The sequence below is a fragment of the Eschscholzia californica genome, unplaced genomic scaffold (assembly GCF_041429995.1).
Source record: "Eschscholzia californica isolate CP2 unplaced genomic scaffold, dmEscCali1.0.p SCAF_1, whole genome shotgun sequence".
In the NCBI taxonomy this organism is placed as follows: Eukaryota; Viridiplantae; Streptophyta; class Magnoliopsida; order Ranunculales; family Papaveraceae; genus Eschscholzia; species Eschscholzia californica.
In genome coordinates, this window is record NW_028238198.1 from 54,534,331 (window position 1) to 54,560,622 (window position 26,292).

At 37.3% G+C, this 26,292-nt stretch overlaps 1 protein-coding gene across 2 annotated transcripts; it reads right to left on the minus strand.

The window, feature by feature from the left end:
- Positions 1-68: 68 nt before the first annotated feature.
- Positions 69-17,816, minus strand: LOC147567663 (tRNA synthetase beta subunit family protein). 2 transcript variants are annotated; one of them, XR_015230814.1, is made up of 20 exons: positions 17,684-17,816; positions 17,515-17,570; positions 17,320-17,423; positions 17,099-17,228; positions 16,893-17,008; positions 15,796-15,862; positions 14,754-14,795; positions 14,166-14,207; positions 12,756-12,832; positions 12,549-12,675; positions 12,271-12,438; positions 10,734-10,862; positions 10,541-10,651; positions 9,824-9,958; positions 9,234-9,308; positions 1,911-2,812; positions 1,657-1,825; positions 1,474-1,566; positions 860-947; positions 69-357 (listed from the first exon to the last, which is right to left on the minus strand). XR_015230814.1 is itself a non-coding variant. In XM_086654282.1 (20 exons), exons 1-19 carry the CDS (start codon positions 17,745-17,747, stop codon positions 864-866), a joined length of 1,824 nt encoding a protein of 607 aa, XP_086510408.1. In that variant the 5' UTR covers positions 17,748-17,816; the 3' UTR covers positions 69-357; positions 860-863. The 2 variants fall into 2 exon arrangements, 1 of the variants encoding a protein (XP_086510408.1); XM_086654282.1 differs by having other exon boundaries at positions 1,657-1,752; positions 2,705-2,812.
- Positions 17,817-26,292: the final 8,476 nt, after the last annotated feature.

Genomic DNA, 26,292 nt, shown 5'->3' on the forward strand with positions numbered 1-26,292 from the left:
ATCAGCCTAAAGAAAAGGAATAAAAAGAAGAAAGGCATCCCCAACTATTTGTGATCAATCCAAACATAGACACGAAAATAAGATAGTTGATAACTTCAGTTCACAATCCAGATATTTAATAAGAATAAAAAGAGGCAATTTTCAAATTTTATCTTCCTTCGACTATTTTCTGCATCTAACAATCCAAAATTCTCTACCACTAGAATTCAACAGTGTAATCACGGAATACAAACTCTGAAGAGAAACAAAAACAAGAATAGTTCCCTCTGAACCTGAACTTGAATAGAAGAAGAGAATGTCAGTCTGGTCCTTTTCAGCTGGACCTAGATGTTCCAGTATGAAAGCTTAGCTGAACTTCTGGAAGGGAAGAAAAATCAAGTATTAGACTAGTTCAATTTCAATTGACAAGATATGATATTCGGTGCTAGCTTAGGTCTAATATAAGATCAAGAGAAGCACCAAAATTACTTGGTCTTATTTAAAGATGATGGCTACATCGGCGCGCAAAACTTAGAGTGAAAATCTAAGAACTTTTCGTAAATCAAAAGTGGGATTTAGAACTTTTTTTTTTTTTTTTTTTTAAATTGAAAGGAGTGATATCTTCACTATGCTGGGATTTAGAACTTCAAATAAGAAGACTATTTATTGGAAGAAAATAAGGTGTTGACATGAATAAATGAGTATAACACAAAACAGATTGTAAATTAATTGAACAAAATGAAAGAAGAGTAGTGTAGTGTAGTTAAGAAATTTTAATTCGCTTAAGAGGCGTTTTGAACACATGATAGGGGAAGAACTCGAAGACCGGAATAAGAAACTTATTTTATGAACGAAAGGAAAGGGGCCAAAGAGATGCTACCTGACTATAGTTCTGGAGCTACAAGAAATGGCTCGATGTCTAGTTCCATGTAAGAGCATGGGAACGAAATGTTGAAGTTGCTTAAGACCTGAAATCCATGTGAGAAACACTCCTTAGAATTACGGTAACAAACTAAAAAATGGCATTATAAACTTCACATAAACATGCATGGGAGAGGATAATAATTAAAAGACTAATTGAATTAGCAAGAATGAACACTAAGGTAGTGACTGTTTTTCCTCATCTTTATCTGAATATGTTATATGTTTCAATTTATGTGTATATTACATATATAACATGACATGATGCAACTGCCAACATTTGAAGTTGACATACCAACAATGTGCAACTTATTGAGATGATATGAATAATATAATACTGGTTATGATTCAGCTATCAAGACTCAAGTACTTCGCTTCTGAAGTGAATTTACGCCAGAATATTACAATAGAAGTGTGTGGGATTTTCTCGCACATGGTGACACAGTCTCAATGGTAAAAACAAAGAAAAGGGAATAAAAGCATAATATTTTCGGCAAAACCCTCTAAACTGACATGCAAATTGTAAATAAAAAGGAGTTATTCGCATAAGTATCAAAGAAGATTGATCACTACCTCTGGATGAACGATACCAAAGGTGCCAACCTGCTTTCCTTTAAGAATGACGCTGCCTTCTCTACCCCGAAGAAACGCAGTCTCCTCCAACTCCTTCAGCAAAAGAAAATAAAATAAAGGTAATAAGTACAGTATAGTCAAGTAATCCATTTGATAATTGGAAAAGTTACAAGCACTCCTTACTTTCGACTCGGTTATGAAATAACCTGTCTTGTCCCCATCGTTAACCCAAGGAATACCCACGATTTCCATAATCCTATGCACAAGACCGTTAATCACCTGGAAAAATTGAGAAGTTAAACAGAATTTTAGCTAGAAAGCAAACCTCGTCATCTGGCAGAAACCACATTAACTGAGCATATAAAATTTACTTAGAATTAGACCATGTTCTTTGAAGTGCTTTGTTTTCCCTCGTTATCTCGGGAATCAGGAGTTACAATGAGAACCTCTACTCGAGTATTAAACTAACCACCTGTGTCTCTAAATAACATGGAGTTACGCTAGCTTAGCAATTCTAGATTACTTTCCTTGGGAGTTGACGTCCACCTATTCTATAAAGTTTCTTACTTATAAAAGGAGAGGTGATTCCCTGAAACAACATCCCTGAGAAACGAGTTGCCTACTAAATCAAACTTAGCTTCCTTGTCTCTCCAAAACAAGGAAATTAAATTAAGACTTCAGAGCTATACTACTAATCCCAACTTGTCCCCTTTTCTGAAATGACCGACTCGAGAAGTCATACTTCGCATCTAACTGCCTAGGTTCTAAAGCCTTTAAATCTCCAGGATTAGTGACCAACTTAACCCTGACCAAGAGTTATTAAACCTCATTTTTTCTTTATGATTTATAAATACAAATGGATGGAATACTTTAATGTACATGATAACATGATTTCTAATCAAACCAATAGTTCCCGTTGTTTATTAGGAAAACATTGCTAGGGAAGTTAGAAACATATAGACTGGGTCTTTTAGTACATTATGCAGCAATGTACATTAGTGCAAGGTACCAGATTGGATCAGTTCTTTGTTTATGCATACAGGAATCCTGTATTTTGTAGGATGCATATGTATATACAATTGCCTTAATAGGTACAGTAAACCGTGAATCATGCAAAATGTCTAAGTACTTCCTATTAGTCTTGGCTACCAGGCCTAGTCCTTGTCCCAAGGTCACTAGCCTAAAACCAGGAGATCAATAAAAATTATTCAGAGATCTCTAGAAATCATACCTCATACCCGGACTCGTCATCACAATACAGAGCCGCAAGCTGGCGACGGTTTGTAGCACCAACATCTTTTGTCTCATCTAATAGCACTACATCTCCCATCTCGAATATCTACAGAAAATAATTGTTGTTTCATAAAGGATTATCCTTTTTAGCTGCTAATACAAAAAACAACTTATCAAACACGAAGCAGAAAAGGACCAGACAAAAAAAAAAAAAAGTTTATTACCAGTCTCCTGCCTAAAGTCATGTATGTCTTCCGGCATAACATGAAAAAACTAAAAAAGGTGAACCCGCATAACAAAGATGGAGAAAGAAGTCTACTCTCATATAAATTACTGAGAATCAGTATCTCAGTAAACGTTAGTATGAAGTTATAAATTAGAAAGGAGCCAGTACAAAAAGTAAGATGTAGAATTGCAAGTTGTTCTCTCTGGTCACTAACTGCACATCAAAAGCCAGGACAATACTTGCATGACTGAAAGTGCTAAACCCGAAGTCGTATCATATGGCACACTAAGTCGTATCATATGGTGCAGTGTTTTGCACTACCGTAACAGCTCATATTGAAAAGAAAAAGTAGCTCGTGTTACACTCTGATGCTCAGATTCACGCACCTCCTAATAAAACGACATTACAAATAGTCCATTAAGTTGCAGACTTGTGGGCTTCTTATCATGTTCTCCGTAGTTATACTCCCCAAGTAGAGAGTCAGTAAGTTTCACTGACTACTTCCACGCGTTGGCATATATGTCATTTATTTGTATAAAAGAACAGTTGTTTCAAGCAGGATTAACCACAACATCTCAGAAACATTTCCCACATGGATTCCAGTATCTTGCTCGAGGCAAATAATTGGATTATGTTAATGTTTCTTTTTCCTGCATCGCTTTCTCATCCTTGAGCTAGAGATGCACTATAATTAGATCCTCAAAGGAATCTGACACTCCTAGAATTGCACCCCACTTTGAGTGCTCAAGAATTAGGCACAATTTTAAGAAAGAATACACAGAATATATTGCACAATTTAACGTCCTAGATAACAGGACCGAACACACTATAAAGATTTACCTTAAAACACCAAATCAATGGAAAGATGTCCAAAAATTGGTTTTTCGGAAAGATAGAAACGATAATCAATCGACGTGTTTTATCCCCACAATGTAGTGGCAGCGGAGGATGTGTCAGCCGTCAGTTTGGGTTCAATTTTTCTTTTTTGGGCTTTGTGTCTAACTAGGAGGCTATCATGATGTAACATTAGGCTGTTGTTAGATGTTTGCCTCCTTTTTATTCTTTTCATTCAATCATTTGTTTTTGTTTTTTTTTGAAAAGTTAATTGAATTAAGAAGGGGGAAAAGAATTTACAAGCAGAAAAGAAGAAATGGGGGGGGGGGGGGGGGGGGGGGGTACTCGGTTACAACTCACACAAAGTTACTACCCCAATTCGACACAAAATCAGCATAAGGATACATATTTGCACAGCCTAACTGTCTACTCCACGCAAACAGTACCCCTAGAACATCCTCCCTCTCCACAGCAAAGCTCGCTGTGGAGTCCCTGAAAATCTCCTCGTTTCTTGCTTTCCATATAGACCAAAAGATTGCAGAAGGAACTAGGTTCCAAAGGTCGTCCCTCTTCGATTTTTTTACTTGAACCGTCTTCCATTGCCCCATCGCTAGGGGAATAGAGGCCGGCACACACCAGGCCACATGGACCGATCCAATAAAGAAATTCCAAAGCTTCAAGGCTTCTCTACAGTGGATGAGAAGATGACTGGTGGTTTCCCCTTCTAAGGAGCACCTGCCACACCTATTCACCAGGTGCATGCCCCTTTTCTTGAGATTGTCAACCGTGGGGAGTTTACCCAAAGTAGCTGCCCACATCAAGAAGCCGACTCTCGGAGGGATTACGCTACTCCACAATGCTTTGAAGTCAAAAGTTACCTCTGTGGTATCTACCTGATGTATTAACCGAGCATAGCATTGCCTAACTGATAGATCCTCCTCTTCTTTATTGCTCCACACCCTTGAGTCATCATACTTAGGAGAAGGCTTCCATTTTTCCAACACATTCAGCATATCCAAGAAGATGGGTACTTCCCGATCATTAAGGTTTCGACGAAGGTTAATCTCCCAAGATCCCAAGGAGTAGTTGAAAAAGCTATGAACTGATCCCTCTTTGTTGGCTACTAAGAAAAAGATGGCTGGGAATCGATCCTTAAGGGAGATTTGAAGGCACCAAACATCATCCCAGAAACTAATGAGCCTACCATCTCCCAACTTCCATTTAGTGACCTCTTTGAACTCCTTACCCTCCTTAGCTACTATCCCTTTCCAAACTCCACAACCATATGGTTCCTTGATCTTGACGTGCTTCCATCCTCCTTGTCTACTCCCATATTTCTCAGCTATGATCCCTCTCCAGAGTGCAGATTTCTCTTGAGCAAACCTCCACAACCACTTAGAAAGCAGAGCATCATTCATAATTCTGAGGTTCTTCAAGCCAAGACCTCCTGCCTCCAGCTCAATACAAATATTTCTCCATGCAACCCAATGGATCCTTTTCGTGTCCTCCTTATCGTGCCAAAGGAAGTTGCACATCTTGCTGTCAATTGCTTTAAGGATCGAAGCTGTCATGCTAAATAAGGAGAGAAAGTATAGGGGCAGAGCACACAGCACAGACTTCATAAGGGTTAACTTACCCCCCCTTGGATAATACATTCGCTTTCCAAGCAGACAACTTCCTATTGATCCTCTCAATCACTGGATCCCATAATGCTTTACTCTTGTAAGCCTGGCCGAGAGGGAGTCCCAAGTAACTAGAGGGGAGAGCATCTAGCTTGCATCCGAGACTCGCTATGTTGGCATTGGTGGAACATCAGAGATGGCTGGAAACACCACTGATTTAGAGTAGTTCACTTTGAGACCAGACGCTAATTCGAACCAAATCAGGATATCTTTGAGTTTATCCACTTGAGTTGTTGAGTCGTGTAGGAAGAATAACGTGTCGTCAGCAAACTGGAGGTGATTTACCCCAATCCCATTGATATCCACCTTGAAACCTTTCACCCACTCTTTGAACTCAGCAACTCTAAGACAATGACTGAGAGTCTCGTCCACCAGAAGGAACAGCAAAGGGGAAAGAGGATCCCCTTGCCTGAGACCACGAGAGCTTTGAAAGGGTCCGGTAGGGCATCCGTTGAGAAGAATTGAGAAGGATGCCGAGCTAACACAACCATACAACCTAGACCTCCATTTATATCCAAACCCCATTTTCACCATAACATCATAAAGGAAGTCCCAAGCCACCCTATCATAAGCTTTTTCCAGGTCGTTGGCAATTAGGATTCAATCCAAGATCTGCCTACCTACCACAAAGGCCCCTTGGAAAGGAGAGATCAACTTGTCCATAACCACCTTAAGTCTCGTGGCAAGGAGCTTAGACACGATCTTATAGGACCCACTGACCAGGCTAATGGGTCTGAATTCCGAGAAGGAGGCATTATCTTTCTTAGGAATTAACACTATAAAAGTGTGATTTAACCTCCAATCCATCCTTGCAGACTCAATAAACTCCTGTACCATCTCTATGAAGTTAACTTTAATGATGTCCCAACATTTGATGAAGAAACTAAGAGGAAGGCCGTCCGGGCCAGGGGCCTCGTCTCTTGCCAGATCCTTCATAGCTTGAACCACCTCTGCTTCTAGGAATGGCGCTTCTAGAAAGCCATTCATCTCCTGGTTAATAGTGGGGAGGGCTAGGTCCTCTATAGAGGGTCACCAGAATATGTTCTCAGCGTACAGAGAGCTGAAATGCTCGATGGCAGCTCTTTCTATCTCCTTATCCACTGAAAAGCTGGAGCCATTGTGCTCAATGACGCTGATCTTATTTGCTCTGGCTCTACACTTAATGATTTTGTAAATATAGGAAGAGTTTCTGTCTCCAGCCTTGAGCCATTGTATCCTCGATTTCTGTCTAAGGCTTATTTCCTCCAAGTTCATAAGCTTATTCAGATCAGCTCTGCATACTTTCTTATCTGCAAAGTCCAAACTGTCCAAGCTACCCTCTACTTCCTTTCACTCCAAAGCCTGCAGCCTATCTTTCAAGCCCTTCATCTTGGATTGCATTTGGCTGTGCTTCTCCCTGGAGGCCTGGACCAAATTTTTAAATTCCTTTTGACATGTTGAAGCTTCTTCCACAGGACAGTACTACTAGAATCACCTATCTGATCAATATCCCACCATTCTTTAATCTTGTCTAAGAAGTCTACTTCCAGCATCCAGATTTCCTCAAGACGAAAAGGTGAAGGGGTAGAAACCTTGATATCCGACCGGAGAAGAATAGGAGAATGGTCAGAAACTAATCTGGGAAGAATAATCTGCTCTACAGCAGGAAATTTCTCCTCCCACCCAGGATCAATCAAGAAGCGATCAAGCAAACTCATGGCAGGAAACTCTTGATTACTTGACCAAGAGAACTCAGCTCCTTGCTTGGGAAGATCTATCAAGCCTTGACTCGAGATCCAATCCTCAAAGGATCTCATACTCTTCGAATTTAGTGCCACCCTTCTTTTCATGCATGAATCTAACCACATTAAAGTCTCCTCCCACGCACCAAGGGAGATCCCATTTTGTCGCCACCACATTTAAGTCATCCCAAAAATCCTGCCTCTGCTCCTTCTTGCAAGGACCATAGACACCAGAAAAAAGCCAAGTGAAACCATCTTTAACATTTTTAATGACTAAGTTAAGAGAAAACAGCCCAATGTACTGATCCATTAAGATATATTCATCCGAATTCCACATACATAATACGCCAGCAGATGCACCATTGGAGGGTTCATCTGCCCATCCATGGTTCCCCCTACCCCATAACGATCTTACCAAAAAAGGAGACATCCTAGACACCTTGGTTTCCTGAATACAGACAAAAGAGACAGACTGATCTTTAATCAAGTTCCTAACAGCAAACTGTTTCGAGGGACTACCCAATCCTCGAACATTCCAGCTGATGAGATTCAGAGACATGGAGACTTCTCATCCTCCCTCGGCACATTGGAACTGGATGCCTTTTTCTTTCTCTTCATACGGTCACCCATGCTCCACTCCAGGGACTTGAGCTCTCTAACAAAACATGTAGCTCTCTTCTTCCTTTCACCAGACGATAGGACTTTATTCGCCTTTCTCTCAGCCAAAAACCTAGCAATGGTCAAGGCTTCTTCATCTTCCAGCATCTCCAGACTGGAGTCATCCCCCTTCTCCAGCATCTCCAGACTGGAGTCATTCAATCGTTTGTATATCCCTTTTTTCTTCCTTTTTAATATTAATACAAATTATTCAAATAAAAAATTTGGTTTTCCTATGATAATGGAAAGTCGGTTTCATCCAGTTAGAGTCTCAAAATTCAACAAAAGAACATCGATATCAAGAACTAGTTCCCTAGAGATCTTAAGGAAGCAGTAGAAACAACTCTGTTCCATTGGAGTAGGGAAAGGAAAGGGATAAATTTTTAACGTATAGGGACTTAATAATAGTTTAGGACACAATGATTTCTTCAATCCAATCTTATGGTAAAACTTCGATTAAACGAAGTTTGGATTTTCTCAAGAGTTCTCACAAATTGTAGGACACCCCTTTACGTATTGTGAAGTTCTCTTCTGTCTAGTTCTTTTAAATTTAATAGTTTTACTTGGCACAGTTTAGAGAAGTATCAGTCCTTTGTAAGCAGATGGTATACACACACACACACACACACACACATATATATATATACATTTGAAGGCCAAAAGCTAGATAGAGTTTATTGGAAGTGTGAGTTGGGTGAGAAATGAGGGAGTCCATGGAGACCTTTCTCGTACAAATAAGTTATTCTGAAGCTTGTACCAACTAAAACTGAAAAGAACATGACTTGGTAACACAGAAAACCCAGGCCTGTAAAGGTCATCACTGAGAGCAACATGGTTTACTTCATCAGCTAGATAAGTTCTCAGATACACATATTGACAAGAAAAGAGCAGGATGGAGGAGATATTAAAACTGTAGTCCTCAGATAGAGATATTATAATTGTAAGAGGGGTGTCCCCCGTCCAACAAATCTAATATATACAGGACAACCATGAATTAATACTTCAAGGAGAAGTATTATTTCCTTTTTCTTCTCCACTTCTCCACTTATATCCTTTTTGCTAGGCCAAATCATCTTCACATAAGTCCAGCAAAGTCTAGACACTTATATTATCCATCCAATATAACTTTGTCCCACTGGAGCTTGGAAAATTATATACCACATTGAAAAGTATTTTGACGAACCCATTTTAACTACCAGTTTATTGATAAAGTGCATAGATATTATAAAACAGAAGGCCATCCCTTCACCTATTATACTGACAAACAAGCAGATCTGCTTAGTCGAACCAATGAAAAATACAAGAAAGAAAATAGCTACAAACCTTTACATTCAAAATCCAACTAAATAGCTTAAAACATTAGATACGTCCAAAACTATAATAATAATAATGGAGATCGATTGGTACCTTTATAGGCTTTGGATGGTAGTTATTCTCACGAACAGTTTTCAATAAACCTGACATAAGATTCGTTCGAGTAGCCTGTGAAAATGCAGAGTCACATATAAGTTAAAACTCAAAGACTTAAACTAGATAGAACAAATCTTGAACATAATCTAACTCTAGGAGCAAGTAAAGTTACAAATCAAATCCTATACCATCTTAAAAAGTCCATGAAACAATCGTTTTCTTGAGAAATATACTAGAAGGAGGCAACTAGCATAACAAGTTAATCACATGCTCAACACTTCCTACAAATTCAGATAGAAAGAAGACAAAATAAACTAAAATCTTAAGAATACTATGGTGCTGATTTTTAAAATTGCATGCGCCTACAGTGACCACCAGACATTTACATCAAAGTGCATCTTCATCGTCAATACTTGATGGCACATCACACAAGGTTTTTATAGATAATTGCATGAGGAGCAGTTTTGAATTCTAATATACACTCCCACCTCTAAACACAATCGGATGCAAGCTATTCTAATTTCTATAATCCATACAATTGAGTGAAGTTTAAGACACATGAGTCCATACTCAACAAGTAAACATACCTCGAAATCAGAAGAACGGGGATTTGCCACAACAACAGCTGTTGATCTGTTGTCCTTGCGGTTTAACATGGAGAAATTTTCATCATTTGAGCACAATATCCACGTCAGTACCTCTGTAAACCCGGCCATTGCCGTCTACATGCAACATAAATAGTGGAAAGTATGTGAATTAAATCCAATAATCTGACTAATGAAGAGTATATTATATACAAGCTGCTCTTGGAGAACCATTAAACAACTTGGTGGTACTTTGAACTACATGATCTATGTATGCCTCCGCATATTGACAAACTTGATACTCCAGATTTAGGCTCTTGGATCCTGTATTCGATGGGTTTAAAATGGTTGTCGCAAGCTTTTGGAAGGTTAGAATCAACAAGAGTTTTATAGAGTCAAATCCAAATAGCATATTGGAGGTGAAGGAAGTTTTAGTTTTGCTGTTCCATTGGAACAGAAACACCATTCCCGCTAGGAACTTACCTTTTTTAGGACTTTGTTTCCAATTGGGAGGCTATCATGATGTAACATTAGGAATACTTATCTCCTTTTAGCCTTCCATTCTTTTTCTTTTTCTTTTTCCCCCTTTCTTGTTTTTTTTTCGCTTTTGTATTCTTCCTCATTCTTTTAATATTAAATCAAAGTTTCAAGAAAAAGTAGTTCACAAGAAACAGGAACCAAGAGAAATTAGGTTAAAACGATAACCATTTTGAAACTCACCTCCCCTCTAATGAGGTCGCTAATTTGGCTCAGAGGTTGCTGCCTTCCTTGTGTTGAAATCACAGGCCTTGTTCTTAGGATATTATTAAAACCATATGCAACAGCAAGATCCTTCACATAAAGAAAAAAGAAGTTCAAATTAATTCCTAATTGACTGGTGAAGAAACAATGGACCAGAGATTTATGGCAATACCTCTGCCACGTCACAAGCTTCAAGAACATCACTTCTGGTTGGAGGTACCGACACACTTATCAGACAGTCTCCGTTTCTTGATAAAGATTGCTTAGCAGACAATTGCATCTTTGTTAACAAATTGGTAACCTAAACGAAAAAAGATATTTCGTGAATAAATTATACAAGATTCAAGTATTCAGAATGCAACTCACTATCATTATTGGAAAATAGATAGAAAATGATGGGCCTGGACCATATGACAGTAAAATTACCAGAACAATCTTTCAACGAATGCAGCATATAGATTGTAATATTATAAACTGAAAACAGCAAATACACATCTATTTGACAAAATCATCCAAATAACAATTGCAATTATCCAAATTCTGATTACTTGAAGATAAGAAGATCTATTTCGATTTTCGACACAGATGCTAGTACCACCAGTTATCCACCAAGATCAACGCCACTTCTCATCGCCCTTTATTGTGTTGAAAATGTTCATTCAAACCCAAAACAAAAGAAATGATGTCTCAGTGAACATCACTTCAAAGCTTGTTGCTTCCTAGAGGATGTTGAAGTCTACACAGTGACCGACTACAAAATCATCAAGTCCAACTCCATATACGTAGAATTCAAATCCGTGATAGATAACAGTGAGTCCGGTGCTATTTTAGTGACTAAAGATTTGTTTGAGGCTTAATCCCTTTCAATAGGAGAATAATGCAAACTGCGTCAAATTTTCTTGGGGCCTTTTTCAAAAAATAAGCCAGTCAAGCTGGCACAGAAATCATCAAAACCAACCAAATTCTTTTGAGACTGGGAGTTTTAAAATTTTAATTAGTACTTTTTCTTTTTTGTCAGAGTTCAATTCTTATGTCAGGAATAATATTTCTTTTAGATCCTGATTATTGTTTCGGTTAGATTAGGATTTATGTTTCTAGTTTAATTACGAAATGTACTAAGAGATGGTCTAGTTTCCCTATACGTAGGATTCATCCCCATAAGTAGACAGTTTATAGTTGAATATTTTATTTTGGTTGATAGTTTGGTGAACTATAACTCTATAGAGCAATATCTAACACGTTAAACTCAAGGCAGTTTCTGAAAAGTGAAGTGTTGCATGCTTTGGTTTCAAAAAGAAAAATTAGGCCACATCTATATAGAGAAAAACAAGAAATAGTTGTTTACTCCACTACGACAACATAATGTCTGGAGTGTTCCACAACAAGATACACAAGTGTATCTAATGTCGCATAAACTCAATACAGATAAATAACACATAAACACCCAACAGCAAAACTAAAAGATTCGAAAAGAACTTAATGTCATTAAGAAAAATCGAAGGACACTTCTGTTCACACGTTTTCTACACTTTTCCTAATTTAAGGAAAAAACTTAAAAGGATGCTGTAAAATGTCATTTTTCACGATTGAGTCCAAAGTTGCAAGGTTTACACCATATAGTTAATATAGACACCACGGTTGGCTACATTAACCATCGGCACATGGATATTAAAGCTACAGAAAGACATAGTAAGTTGTGATACTAATACCTCGTTTGCCTCCACAGAAATACCAATTCTACCAGTAATCTTTGACAAAGGAACCTCCATAATGAAGGACGACAAGTCGGGGTAAACATGTGACTTCCCGTCAGAGCCAATCACTTCAACAGGTTCAACCTCAAATTTTCTTTCACAGTACACAGAAAACATGGTCACCTACGCCACCAAATGAAAGATCAGTACCTAATTGAAGACAACATATTGAACATAATAACCAGCGAATGAGCATATAAATATAACAACCAAAAAATGATAACTGGACTCACCATTGTGTTCAATACAATTTTTGCTTTGGTTAAATCAGTTGCTGTGCATTCAATAAAGACGTTCTTCGTATTTAAGGAGATTGCTGAGTGTGCACCATTAATAATTGGCGGCAAAGATAAAACCGTTCTGCAGAAAGAAACTTCAACCTAATTAACAACGATGTTTAAATACTAAACAATAGGATTCTATTCCAGAAGGAAGTATACCTGTTAGAATCATATATAACAGGAAACACAGGTGAGTTCTCAATTATGTGCAAGAACTTCTTTAGTTTCATATCAGACTGCAAATGAACATTCACAACAAAAAATTACTTACCAAAAACGACCATGTACACTACATATACAGAAAAGCAACTGAACAATTAATTGGAGAATTAGCAAGTGGGAACAACTAATGTAACGGGACGTAACAAACTGATGAGCAAAAAAGGAAATAAGATAAGATTAAGAACAATTTCATCCTTTAAGATATAGAGATTTTAATGAATTCTGGTCTTCTGCCTCGCCGGAATGGAGGCTAGACAGTACGTTCTTGGTTCTTATCCATGAGAAGGAGAACATGAAGATTTAGAACGATTTCGGACGCTTAGCCATATTGGCAACCCTTACAAAGTTATCACCAAGATCCTAGCATCCAGGCTGTCTATAGTTTTGAACAATATCATCTCCCCTTTGCATGGGGGGCTTCGTTTCGGATAGACAGCCTTGATGGTGTTCTAATCGCAAATGAGCTTACTCACTCGCGGCTGAAAGCTAAATAGGATATTATCATTACGGCGGATCTTGAGAAAGCCTATGATAGAGTCAACTGGGACTGTGTTTACAGTGCCATGGAGGTCTGGGATTTGGCTATAAATGGAAATCTTGGACAATGCATGAATCTCATCGGCATCCTTCTCGGCTCTCGTTAATGGCTCCACATGTGATGAGTTATGTAGTTTGAGGGGGTCTTTCTTTTGATTGGTGAGATTCTTAGTCAAGCCATTACAAAAATTGAAAGGCTTGGCTGGATCTCTGGTGGAAAAAAACAAAGATACAATCATCAGGTTTGAACTATTATCAACTCCTAAAGTCAATTTTCATACGAGCTCTATCTTCTGAATCGAAAAAGCCAATAAGAAAAACTCTTCCAACCGGATACCCTGGCTAGCATGTGGGACAAGGGTACCAAAGCAAATCTCTCTGGGATCTAGTCCAGGAGAGCATTGATAGAACTCTGAAATCGGATTCCCATGCCATTGTGTGGTGCTTGTGGAGGGATAGGAACAGCATCATCTTTGGTGACAAAGGTGTTGATAAGAAATGAACAATCCTAAGTAACCAGGCAACTTTACACCCTTGGAGTAGACAAACTCCCTGGGCTACGAACTTATCTTTCATGGATTTCATTTTAAACGAGGCTTTCATTGTAACACTGTAATTTTGTATTTTTTTTTCTTTTGCCTTCATCAGGTCCACATTTTTAGGACCCTGAGCATGTAACTGTGATCGTTTTTCTTCTATCTCAATCAATCAAATCATTCAAGAAAAGAAAAGAGTTCTGGTTCATATAAATTGAGGCTTAGAAAGTCATAGGAACGTCAAACAAAGATGCCATAACTCAATAGTACTCACTTGATAAAACTCCATTAGCTCGTCAGCTCTGAAGTTTTTAACCTACCAAAAAGAAATCTTTAGCAAAGATTATAAAACATGGAAGATTAGACTACTAAATTTTGCATTGCAATTCCACTGGAGTCCAAATAATTCATTACCAACAGATAAAAGGGAGAAAGGCATAACACTGGCCATACAGTAGTTGTCACTAAATCAAAACAATTTTGCCATTGTTTACTCTGGCTTGTTTACAACCATCTACACGGACAAGTTTATCAAATGGCTAAAAGTTTCTGATAGTGATTGTTTTTTCTGCTAGGTCAAATATTCTGACTAGGTATACTGTCTAAAAACTGAAAGATTCTTAAGAAGCCTTATAACGTTGGCCATTCATCTGCAAGGGCTTGGACGCTACATCAATGAACATAAGAGATTAAGATTGCAAAAAAATCTGTGTGCAAAAAATACCTATATGCAAATCATGGTGATCAAACAACACAAAAATGATTTAAAGTGCCAAATAAGTTCTAGTCTTCCAAATTCCACTCTTTGACCTAAGCTCAAAAAGCATCGAGTGGTCTAAAGATCACAAGTTCATAAGCTTACCTGCTTTAGTGGCACGAAATTTATCTCTGTAGGTGGGAGAGCCTGGAGAGTGAAAACAAAGATGTGTGGTGTAAGTAACAGGAAGTATACATCTTTTTAACTAACATTATAAGTCAAAATGCAACCCAAACAATTATAATAAGAGATATTCAATTCCAGTATTTCCTCACTGGAGCATGATGCATATAAAACGACTCCCCTGCTATGACATGAAATTTAAAACTAATATCTACAATACTGGAATTGCTAATATATATATACATGATTATAAATTTTAATATATATAATAATAAGCCGATGAAATCCGACTGGTCCCGCTGACATCCCGCCTTGTAGCTAGTTCCCTGTTGGCCGCCTACGCCCTTTTTCCAATTTTTTGAGCTTAACATTGGTTCCGTACGCTAAGAGACTTAGCCTGCTAGCTTATATAAAATTTGCTACACTGTTACCATAACTACTGTCTTTTGCAACATTTTGAGCACCGATAGTTAGTGCTGCCTAACGTTGAACAAGACGTCTCTCTCTTGTGGGCCTTAAATTAGAGGGAACCCAAATGTCAAAATGAGGAATTTCTTATGCCACTTACTAGAGGCGGAACCAACCTAAGGTTATTAAGTCCCAATGTTCTTAGTTGGAAAACACTTCACCAAAATTGCCTCATAGTATGCTACAGAAATGGAAACGCAAAGAGAGGGAGAGATAACCCCAGATAGCAATTCAAGAAATTTGTATCTTGAACTGGTCCATTCTAATACAGTAATATTATTGTTTTCGAAGTGTCAAGTGTAAAAGGAGGCGGCAACTGCAGCACAATACAGTGGTAAACATCAACAAGATTCTTTTAAAATCGGAGTATCACGACTTATTCTTATTTAAAAAAATAAAAACAAACAGGATGATCTCTTTAGACCTCAAACAAACAGCAAATTTGCATCATTACGTAGGAACCATTCCCGATCTTGACTAGCTAATAGCATGAGAAAACAAATAAATATTAGCATGATTCCTACACAGGGTTTCTGAGGCTATGAACTGGCAATACCTCATATGTGAAAGGACCTTGTAGTGTATCCAAATCATGAGTCCCAATGGCAACCAAGGTTCTCCGCCTGAATCACAATTAAGAGGTTAGGTTTATCAAACCCAACTCCCCGGAGTCAATATAACTAAAGAAAATATGAAGCTAGGTTAACAAATGGCAGTAACCTGAGTTACCAAAAGAATTTGCACATACAACCTAAAATTATGACTACTGTAGCAAACCTGTAGCTTTAAAGTACAAAGTCTCAAAAAAAAAGCATGCTCAAAGTCCGTAAAATACAGAAGTTCATTAAAATGACAGAGTTTGACAGGTATCAGTTAGTTAAACTATTGTATACCATAATTTTTTTTTTTTTAAAAAGAGAGAGAGAAGGGAATCAATAGTACCTACTCAGTCCCCAATAAGGACTACAGAAGCAACTTGAACTTTTCTGGAATGACTAGTTCTAAGGTGCACACTTAAATATACCTGGGGTAGGAAATGCATTACCTCAACTAGGACCTCATACAATAATGTATAGACGTTTGCAATTTCTTGTGAATAAATACCATCCTACAGATTCATACAAACTTCGAACTACAACATAAATGTGGTGGTGTGATCAAATATAAGCATAAGAGAAATAACCTTGACAAATGGCTCGGAGAGAAGATAAAGACAGATAGAGCTGTATAATGTATCTTAAACTTCAGATATATTCAGGATCTATTTCAATGTGTACTAAACGAAAGAACTCATAAAATTTCGACTGGTAGACATTAAAAGGTCCCGAAACTCAACCTTTCTCCACAAGTAATACATGTACATACTACTGAATCTTATGAGCCTCTTATGAGTTGGATAATTTCTATCATTACAGTCAGGCATTACGTCACCGGGAAAAAACATTGGTATAATGTAGGAGTGTCGATGATAAAGCCAATAGTTGGTGTTAGTATAACGTGTGTGTATATATATATATATATAACTTTTTAAAAGGCAGCATTCTGTTTTTCAGAAAATTGGCAAATTGACAAGAACACACAAGAACAATTTGAAACAGGATAATCTCCTGGGGTCAAAAGAATGTCTGGAAAAGTAAAGTAGGAGACTTATACCGGCATATGTTCTGGTGGAGCTTATCTTGAAGGTCAATGAAACTCTTATAACTCGCTTCGTTAAAAGTTATGCCTCTTAAAACAGCACAAACAACGAATTCCCGAATCTTCGAAGTCTACAGAAAGAATTTCAAATAAAAAATTAACTTTAAATTTAAACGAAAATAAGTGATAAAAGCACTCAATCTATAGACGAAAAAAGGTACCTCTGCTTTGACATGCATTTTAAGCATGGATTCTTTTGGTACAAGGGATGTGGTATATGTAGGCATTTTATCGACACCTTCAAAAATACGGAGAGCTTGAACCAACCCTTCAATACAGAGCAAATCATATCTGTTGACGAATAAAATAGAGTGGGTTGACAATGGTTTGATCAATACAAGCACAATTAATCAACATTAGAGGTACAAAATAGAAAATATACCGATTTGCAGGGACTTCGATTTTGTATATAACTTCTTCATCTTCTGTTGAATCTTCTTCTCCCTCTAAGTGTTTCTCTTTCCTGATAATCGCCTTTTCCGTTGTCTAAATAAAAAACCAACAAATCTTACTTGGTAAAATCTCAAAGTAATAAAACCCTAAATCGAACAAGACGAAATCCTTCTGAATTGCTTACCACATCATCAAGTTCGAGTCCATATCTCAAACATAAATCATCGAAATCTTCCTCAGCTACAAATCAAAATGTAACATATGAGAAGAGCTCAATAATCTAGTGAAGAATAATCAATACTTTAAACTGTGAAAATTACATTAGTAAAAAAGAAAGGAAGGCTAAATCATACTGTAATCTGTTGGTTTATGAAGAAGTTGGAAAAGGAGATCCCTTCCAACTGAGATTTTAGGCATGGTGGCTACAATTCGTCAAGAGCTTGTGAAGTGTTGGAAAAAAATTGGACTTGAAGAAATTGAAACCTCGATTGGCTGACTAGGGCAGAAAGGGTTTTGATGGAGGCGATGAGGCAACACTAAACCCGAATCATGGGTGGACCGGGGAGATCTGAACTTTACTGGAGGCCCACTCTTTATTGAACCCTCCTTCTTAACTAACTTGGGGAAATTTTAAATGCACTCACCCTTTCTACCCTCAGACATTCACATTCCCCTTTTAACTTGTCACATTCGTTTTGTGGTGAACAAGTTCAGTAACTGATTACTGAGAGCTTACAGGTTATCAGTAATAAAGAGGAGCTAGCTAGGTTAAATGAACAATTACATAATCTTTACTTATATCAAGAGAGTTTGTGGAAGGAGAAATCCAGAAATGACTTTATTTCGGTAGGAGATAAGAACACCAAGTACTTTCATTCGCTAGCCATACAACGGAACCGTATCAATAAAATCACGGCTATTAAAGACAACAATGGAGATTGGCATGAAGAACTTAATAGCATCCAGTCCGTTTTTACCAGTCACCTTCTTAGCATCAACACCACGGATAATACTACTACGGCTCCGGACATCCTCAACCTGTTTAATCACTCTATTACCCCGCATCAGAATGAGAATCTAATCGCTATTCCGGATGAAGAGGAGATCAATAATGCCATCAAAGGTCTTAAGAAAGAAGCGGCTCCAGGCCCGGATGGCTATCCCCCCTTCTTCTTCCAATCCAACTGGGACACTGTTAGGCCTGATATTAATCAGCTTGTCCAAAATTTTTTTCTCACTGCTACATTACCTACTGAATCAAATCATACTCACATTTGTCTTATTCCCAAAACATCTACCCCCCAGGCTCCAGCAGATTATAGACCGATTAGCCTTCTTAATACCACTTACAAGATTATCACGAAGATCTTAGCGGATAGGTTTAAAGAAACCCTTAATGCTATCATTAATCCTTTCCAAGCTGCATATGTCCCGGGAAGGCAGATTTCGGACAACATTATAATTGGACATGAGATTATTCATTCAATGAAAAAGATGAAGGGAGCGACAGGGTACTTTGGATTGAAACTGGACATGTCTAAAGCTTTTGATAGGATCGAATGGAATTTCCTGATAGATATCATGAAGAAGCTAGGCTACGCAGAGCACTGGATTCGTATGATTCACACTTGTATTTCTACATCTTCCATGTCGGTTCTGATCAATGGTCATCCAGGACCCACGTTCTATCCGACTAGGGGTATCAGGCAAGGAGATCCTCTCTCCCCCTTTCTCTTCACTCTTGCTATGGAAGGACTGAGTAGAATGATTGTAGCAGAACGCGGATCTGAAACGTTTACGGGATTCCCAACTAATAATCCTAGTCTCAAGATTTCGCATCTCCTCTTTGCTGATGATTGCATAATCTTCGGTCGTAATTCTCTAGATAATATTCATATTCTTAAGGACATTCTTAATACTTTTAGTGTGTCATCAGGTCAAATGATCAATTACAAGAAATCTAATATCTTCTACTCTAAGAATTCTCATCCGAAATTCAAGCGTCTTATAATGCGTTCCCTTAAAGTTAAGAATGCGTCCACCTCGGATAAGTACTTAGGGGCGCAGCTTTTCATTGGAGCAAATAAGACTAAAGCTTTCAATGACATCCTTCTTCATATCAAAGCCAAATTAGAGAAATGGAATCACTCTTTCCTTTCTCAAGCTGGGCGCACTGTTGTTATCTCAACAATAGTTGCGGCCGTACCCCGATACCAAATGCAATGCTTTGCCATTCCTAAAGGCATATGCAAGAGCATTACGACTATTCAAAAGTCGTTCTGGTGGGGTAAGTCTAGAGGCATTTGTACGAAATCATGGTCTTCCATTTGTATGCCCAAATCCATGGGAGGGCTTGGTATACATCTACCTGAGCTAGATAATAAAGCTATGCTCAGTAAGCTCGCTTGGAGGATTAAATCGGAGCCCAATGCTATGTGGGTCCGTTTCCTAAAAGCTAAATATTTTCCTCATACAGAGAATCCTGGTCCAGTCAAGCCACATCACTCGTGGATATGGAAGACTATTAGAAAGCAATTACACCAGATTGAAGATTTCACTACTTGGGAGGTCCACAATGGAGAGAACATCAATATTTGGACGGATAGCTGGATTCCTGACATCAATACTCCTCAAATCCATAGTAGTGAGCCCACGGTGACAAAGGTTTCTCAATTAATCAGTAATCACAAGTGGAATGAAGAGGTCCTCACTAGTAACTTTGATAATAATACCTATAACCTTATTAAATCCATCCCCATCGATGAAACGGGGGTGGATCAAAGAATTTGGACGCTTACTAAATCGGGTAAGTTTACAGTTAAATCCATGTATAACTACCTTTGCACTAGTATGAATTCTCCCCCTCCACTTAACCCTAACTGGAAATTTATTTGGTCTCTCCCTACTATACCCAGAATACAAAATTTCATTTGGAAAATATGTACTAAATCCCTTCCAGTGAGGAAAAGAATTGGTAAATATATTAACAATAACCTGGTTTGCCCTAACTGTAATGAAATTGAATCTATTGAGCATGCGCTCCTTCACTGTCCTCTTGCTAGAAATATCTGGTTCTATTTCAATATCATATCAGAGAATATTATGAATGTTATAGAATGGATTTTTTCATGGGAGCACACACCTCCTTTCAATGAACCTTCATACCAGAATCTGTTAGCCACTATCCTGTGGATCATTTGGAAAATCAGATGTGATCACTGTTTTCAATATGAAATTAATTCTCTATCTCAGATTATTAATATGATTCAGGCTTTTCCAAAAAATATTATCACTCTTCCTAGCACGAATACACAATTGCAAGGAAAATGGAACCCTCCAGAACCAAATTGGCTGAAAATTAATGTTGATGCTTCTTTTATCAATGTGCATGAAATTACAGGAATTAGCCTAATTATCCATGATTCAGAATCTAAATTCATAGAAGCTCATACGAGTATTACGAGAGGCAGAAATAGTGAAGAAGGAGAGGCAATTGCAATTCTCGAGGGCCTGGTATGGGCGGTAGAACATGACTATAATAATATTATTATTGAAAGTGATAATATAAATATCATACATAACATTCAGAATACTAAGCATGAAGTTCAATGGCAGTCTAGAATCCATCTTCGTAAAATTCAGGAGGTAAAACGCAAGATTCAGATGGTGAAATTCAGTTACACTAATCGTAGATTCAACTCTCCGGCGGACAAGCTTGCTAAATGGGCCAGAAAGAAGAATAAATCGCAGACTTGGAGCAGAATTCCTTATTTTATGATTTCTTTCTATTGTAATGACACTTTATTAGCTTAATAATATTTATATCCCTTAAAAAAAAAAAAAAAGTTCAGTAACTGATTTTCGGAGCCTATCCATAAGTTGATCGGAATGGTTCATTTATTGAAAATCGCAATCCGATCCAATCTGTTTCGGTTACTAAACCAAACTATGTCTGGACAGTTTGGTTTGGTTCAGTTGGATAACCGATTTTTTTACTTTAAAACATGTTACAACTATACTTAAAACCGACTAAAATTTAGTGTGTATCACAAACCATTACATCTACATGTACCTAATTAATCCAACATAGTTTATCAACTACGGTGTCTTTTCTGTAGCTTTAGATGGAGATCGGTTAAGTGTGAAAACAACCGTTTTCAAAGCATAACCCCAGAGAGCGTTAGGAAAACCTATATTGTTTACACAAAGGCAGCAGCAGCTGCCTTTGTTTCCCTCCATGGTTCCATAGTCCATGAAGGAACTTTCATACCCATATTTAGACATTTACATGCTTACATACAAGCATTCAAATATTCAACTAAACATGCATATCAAACAAACAAAAACTAAACAAACATTCAAACACTGAAGATTAAAGAGTTAATATGTCGCAATTAACCAACAAAAGCACAAACAAACAATGCAATTCGAGTTTATCAACTATGAAAACAAGTGCAAGTTCGACAAAGAAGTAAATCTAGCAAAAGAAATGTTTCAAGTCTAGTAAAGATTTAAAAGTCAATATCTTCGTGATCTCCTGATTGAGCACCACCATTATTGTTTGACTTGTCTCATTCTTGCTCTTTTACAGGTGACGGATCGGCACCTTCACCTGCCTCGGGTTCAGAGTCTTCACCAAAAAGTTGACATTGTGGTTCCATCGATTGACTTTGACTTTGGTTTGGTGTTCTTCTCCTCTTATAAGATCTCAACTCACTGCTCGGACTCACATGATCTCCTTCATTTCCCTCAGCCTCTTCAACAAGCTCATATGTTAAATCGGAGTCACCTATGAACTGATCTGTTACATTAAATAAGGCAATCCACTCATCCAGATTTGCATTTTTCAACATGATTGGATCCATATATCTTTCACCAGCACTAGTTCGACCCAAACAATGAGTTGTTAAATCAAGGGATAAACAATCTTATAAATATAATGATTTGAATTTTTGGAGATTTTATTTTCTAAGGTTGTTTATTCATCACTTACATTATCAAAGGGACTCCAATTCCTTTCGCATTGAGATGCTGCAAGAGTTAGCTCAAACACTCTTACAACAAACTTCTCAAGTTCTGCCACATCTGATCCCCAACTAAACCACCATTGAGCTACATTGTCTGGATAACAAATTAACCATTAATAAACTAAACAAAAGATAATTCAAAGTTCCCAATTATGTTTGATTACTTAATACTTAGTGCTAGCGTTTTTTGTTTTCGTGATTGCTTCCTCGTCCCTCATTTCTCCTGTCGCATAACGATATTCTATAATTTGGTAAAAAATCAATGACCGAGCAGCAGGATTTGGAACTAAAGGCCATATACAAGCATTCACCCCTCTTTTTATCTCTAAGTTACTTTTCATAGTTGTCTCCAATGATGGATCGAAATATATGCGAGGATTAAGATAACATCGTGTTGCAGGAAGAGGTTGATGGAGTTGATCAGACCATCTATGCTCAATAATCTTAAGCACTTTCTGAATCACCAAATCATTTTTTCCTCCCAAAGAGTGTCTAACTTCTTCCTACACTCAGTCATTGCAAGATAAAAGTATCCCATGCATGGCTTTTCTTTCGGGATTCTAACCTAATAATCTTCACTAATGGTGAGATAATTTTGAGACATAAATGTAACTTAGTCCAGATATCAGACCTCTCCATTGTCTTTGATACTTTCTTTCCTTTTTGCATTTTCAACCATTTGCTCGTAGTCCATCCCTCGGAAAGCATCATTATCCTCAACCCTGTTCTTTGATTGAAAATATTATCCATCTTTAACTAGTAGCAAATCTAGTGGTTGCAGGTAATGTTGTCAAATCGTCAATCGTGTCGCAAATCGTTTTTCAATTTACTAAATCGTATCGTATATGTAAATCGAAAATCGTAAGATTTTTATATATATATATATATATATTAATTCATTAAATATAATAGCTCTAGATATTTGCTAACAAAAACGTTCAATGTATCTCTAACTCAAAACTAAGAAATGTATATCATAAGTTAATTAAAAAAATAAAATGTAAGATGTTCTTCCTCTCCATTCTTCATTCCCCGATCTCCATTTTCATTCTTCATTGTCATTATCAAGATCAAGAATATCCAAATCTAGGTCTTCATTAGGTGCATCATTATCTGATTCTGAAGCTTCATCTTCATCTTCATCAATAAGTTTTTTCTCTTTGCCTTTTCCTTTCGTTGATTTTGTTGAGTTTTTTGGTCATGTACCAAAAATAAAGGTGTTCGATAAGCTGTTTTGTATATGTGAAACAAAATCTATCATAATTGTATTTTACGTACGCCCGATGTCTTCGAAGAGTTTCTCTTTCTGTGTCAACAAAACAATCTCCAATTTCCCTCGATGTTGTGTCTTTTGGGAGTGCAGGGCCCTCTTTCTCAATTATCCACTCATTATCAGGCTCCATGTTTGATAAAGAAATAGGATTAGTTCCTTGTTCTCTTTTTACTTATCGTTCCTCGAGTCGAAAATTGTACTTCACAAATACAAAAGCATTTAAGCGTTTATGTTCCAACTTGTTTCTTTTCTTTGTGTGTATCTAAAATCGTATATGTGAGTGAATAAAGATACAATTCAGAATGTAAAGCAATAATTTAAAACTAACTTGCTACTTAGCTATTGTAAACTTTGTATTACCTGTTCAAATGTGCTCTAATTTCGCCCACATCCTGTAGCACTGCAGGTTAAGCTTAATATTTAAATTGTCAATCATTGCAGTTCTGAACGATGACCTCTATAACTTTCCCACCATAGAGCTATACACGAAATTTTTAAACGTTATAAAAATATTATGCACTTGACTACTTAAGAAAAAAATAACAAACGTTTGTAATTTGTAAACCTTGTTGCCTTGAGGCTCTTAAAAGTTTTGTCACACTTCTTCCAAATGTTCCTTCTGCTCGTGAGAATTTATCAATTTGTGAATCAACAAGTATTTTTCCCTTGAATTAAGACACATTCTTTCAATGGTGTTATAAAAACCCTCTTTAATCTTTCGGTCTGGATTAAAACCATCATTGTAATGGAATTTAGGGTTTAGGAATAAGTTGCAGCATGTAATGGGCCTATGGAGTTGAAGATTTAAACACTCATCAATTATCTTCCAAAAATTCGAGTATCTAGATTTTACTAAGCCAAGATTTTTCTCTATTTTCTCCTTAGCTCTATGCATAGCTTCTTTAATATTACCAATTAATGAACTATCATCGGAATCGACAAGACATAAAACTTTCACCAGTGGAGATGTACATTTGATTGAGAACTGCACTCCAGGCCAAAAACTCTAATCTGCCAATACAATATCTTTTATTTCGGTTCCTTCACTAGTTCTTTAAAGATAACTCTTCTACTACTCTGACGAAGCAAACATTTCCCTCAGTCCCAATTTTTGCTCATGTATGCTTTTCAATGAAAGAAAACATGTGGAAAATCGTGTCACTGTTGGCCTCAACAACTCTTTTCCCTTCGTATGCACACGCATTAGATTCAAAACCCCTATGTTTGTAAATATATGTTGATATTCTCTTGGGGCAATCACAGATGTTTGCATTCGCAACTACATAATGTCACCAAGCTAAGATCCACGAGATGTGCCGCACAAAATGACAAAATAAATGTTTCCTCTTCTTCATTAATAAATCTCCAAACTTAACATACGCTGCAGCACTATCAGTTACCACTTAAACCACATTTTCCTTGCCCACCTCTTCAACAACATCACTTAACAACTTGAATAGATTTTCGACATTCTTGGATATATCAGATGTGTCCATTGATCTAAAAAAACAGATCCCAATGGACTATTCACTAAGAAGTTACAGATGGACCTTTCTTCCTGTCCGTTCACCCATCAGACATTATAGTGCATCCAACCTTCTTCCGTTCTTTCTTATTTATACATCCGCAATTCTCTCACTTATTGTATCTACTTCTTTATTTAGATTAGTTCTTGTACTCGTGATACAAAGGCGGCTTAAGTCCACGACCAAAACAACTAATCTCATCTATCATTTCTTTGAAATACACGTCTTTCACAAGGTTAAAAGGGAGAGCATTAGCATAAAAGAACCTAGATATTTTGGCACAACATTTGTCTCTATCACCCTTCTTTCAAATTGCACTAATAGTGTTTTGCTTCTTGACAACTCGGTGATCCTACGTAGTTGTTTTCTTTTTTTCCTTTAGAATAAAAAGATCTCTATATCAGACTCAAACGTTTCCCCTTCTTCAACCATTTTGTTTTGCTTTTTCAGTTGCTTTATCATTCAACATCTTCTTAAATTTTCTATATACCTCTTCTGGGTATTTACTACAAGCAGCGACAATCATCCTAGTTCTTCCCAGATGGTATTTCATCCTATAAATACCACCTCAATAATTGTTGGTATAATAATTGCATTTAACGTGGTTCTTGGAATAATATTTTTCTTTTACCTGATCCATTTCTTTCAAACCCTTCAAATTCTGGGGTGAAATTAGAATCCCACGATTCCGTTTGCGATTTGGAATGAAAATCGTGTGGTTGATGTAATTCGATTGATGCAAATCGTACGATTTTGATAACATTGACTGCATGCCTCACTAACTCTCTTCCCTTAAGTCAACTTTCTCATCATATGCAACACTTGATTGTGGTTGTACATGAATACTACAATATATCTACAATCTCATACAACTTTCGAAATCCTAGCTATTTTTTATACATCATGGCGCGTGAGGTTCATACACTGTATCGCACATGGAGTCCAATAAAAGTTGTCTTTCTTATCTTCCATTAAGACACATGTCTGCAAGCTTGTAATTAGATGTATTATTTGTTACAACCTACAATCAAGTCAAATATGCCAAAATAAAAATTACCCTGCTTGGAGGACTGTTGTACCAAAAATCTCTCATTCACCCTTTGCGGCGTTGTTTAGCAAAGGACGAGCAAGAGTAT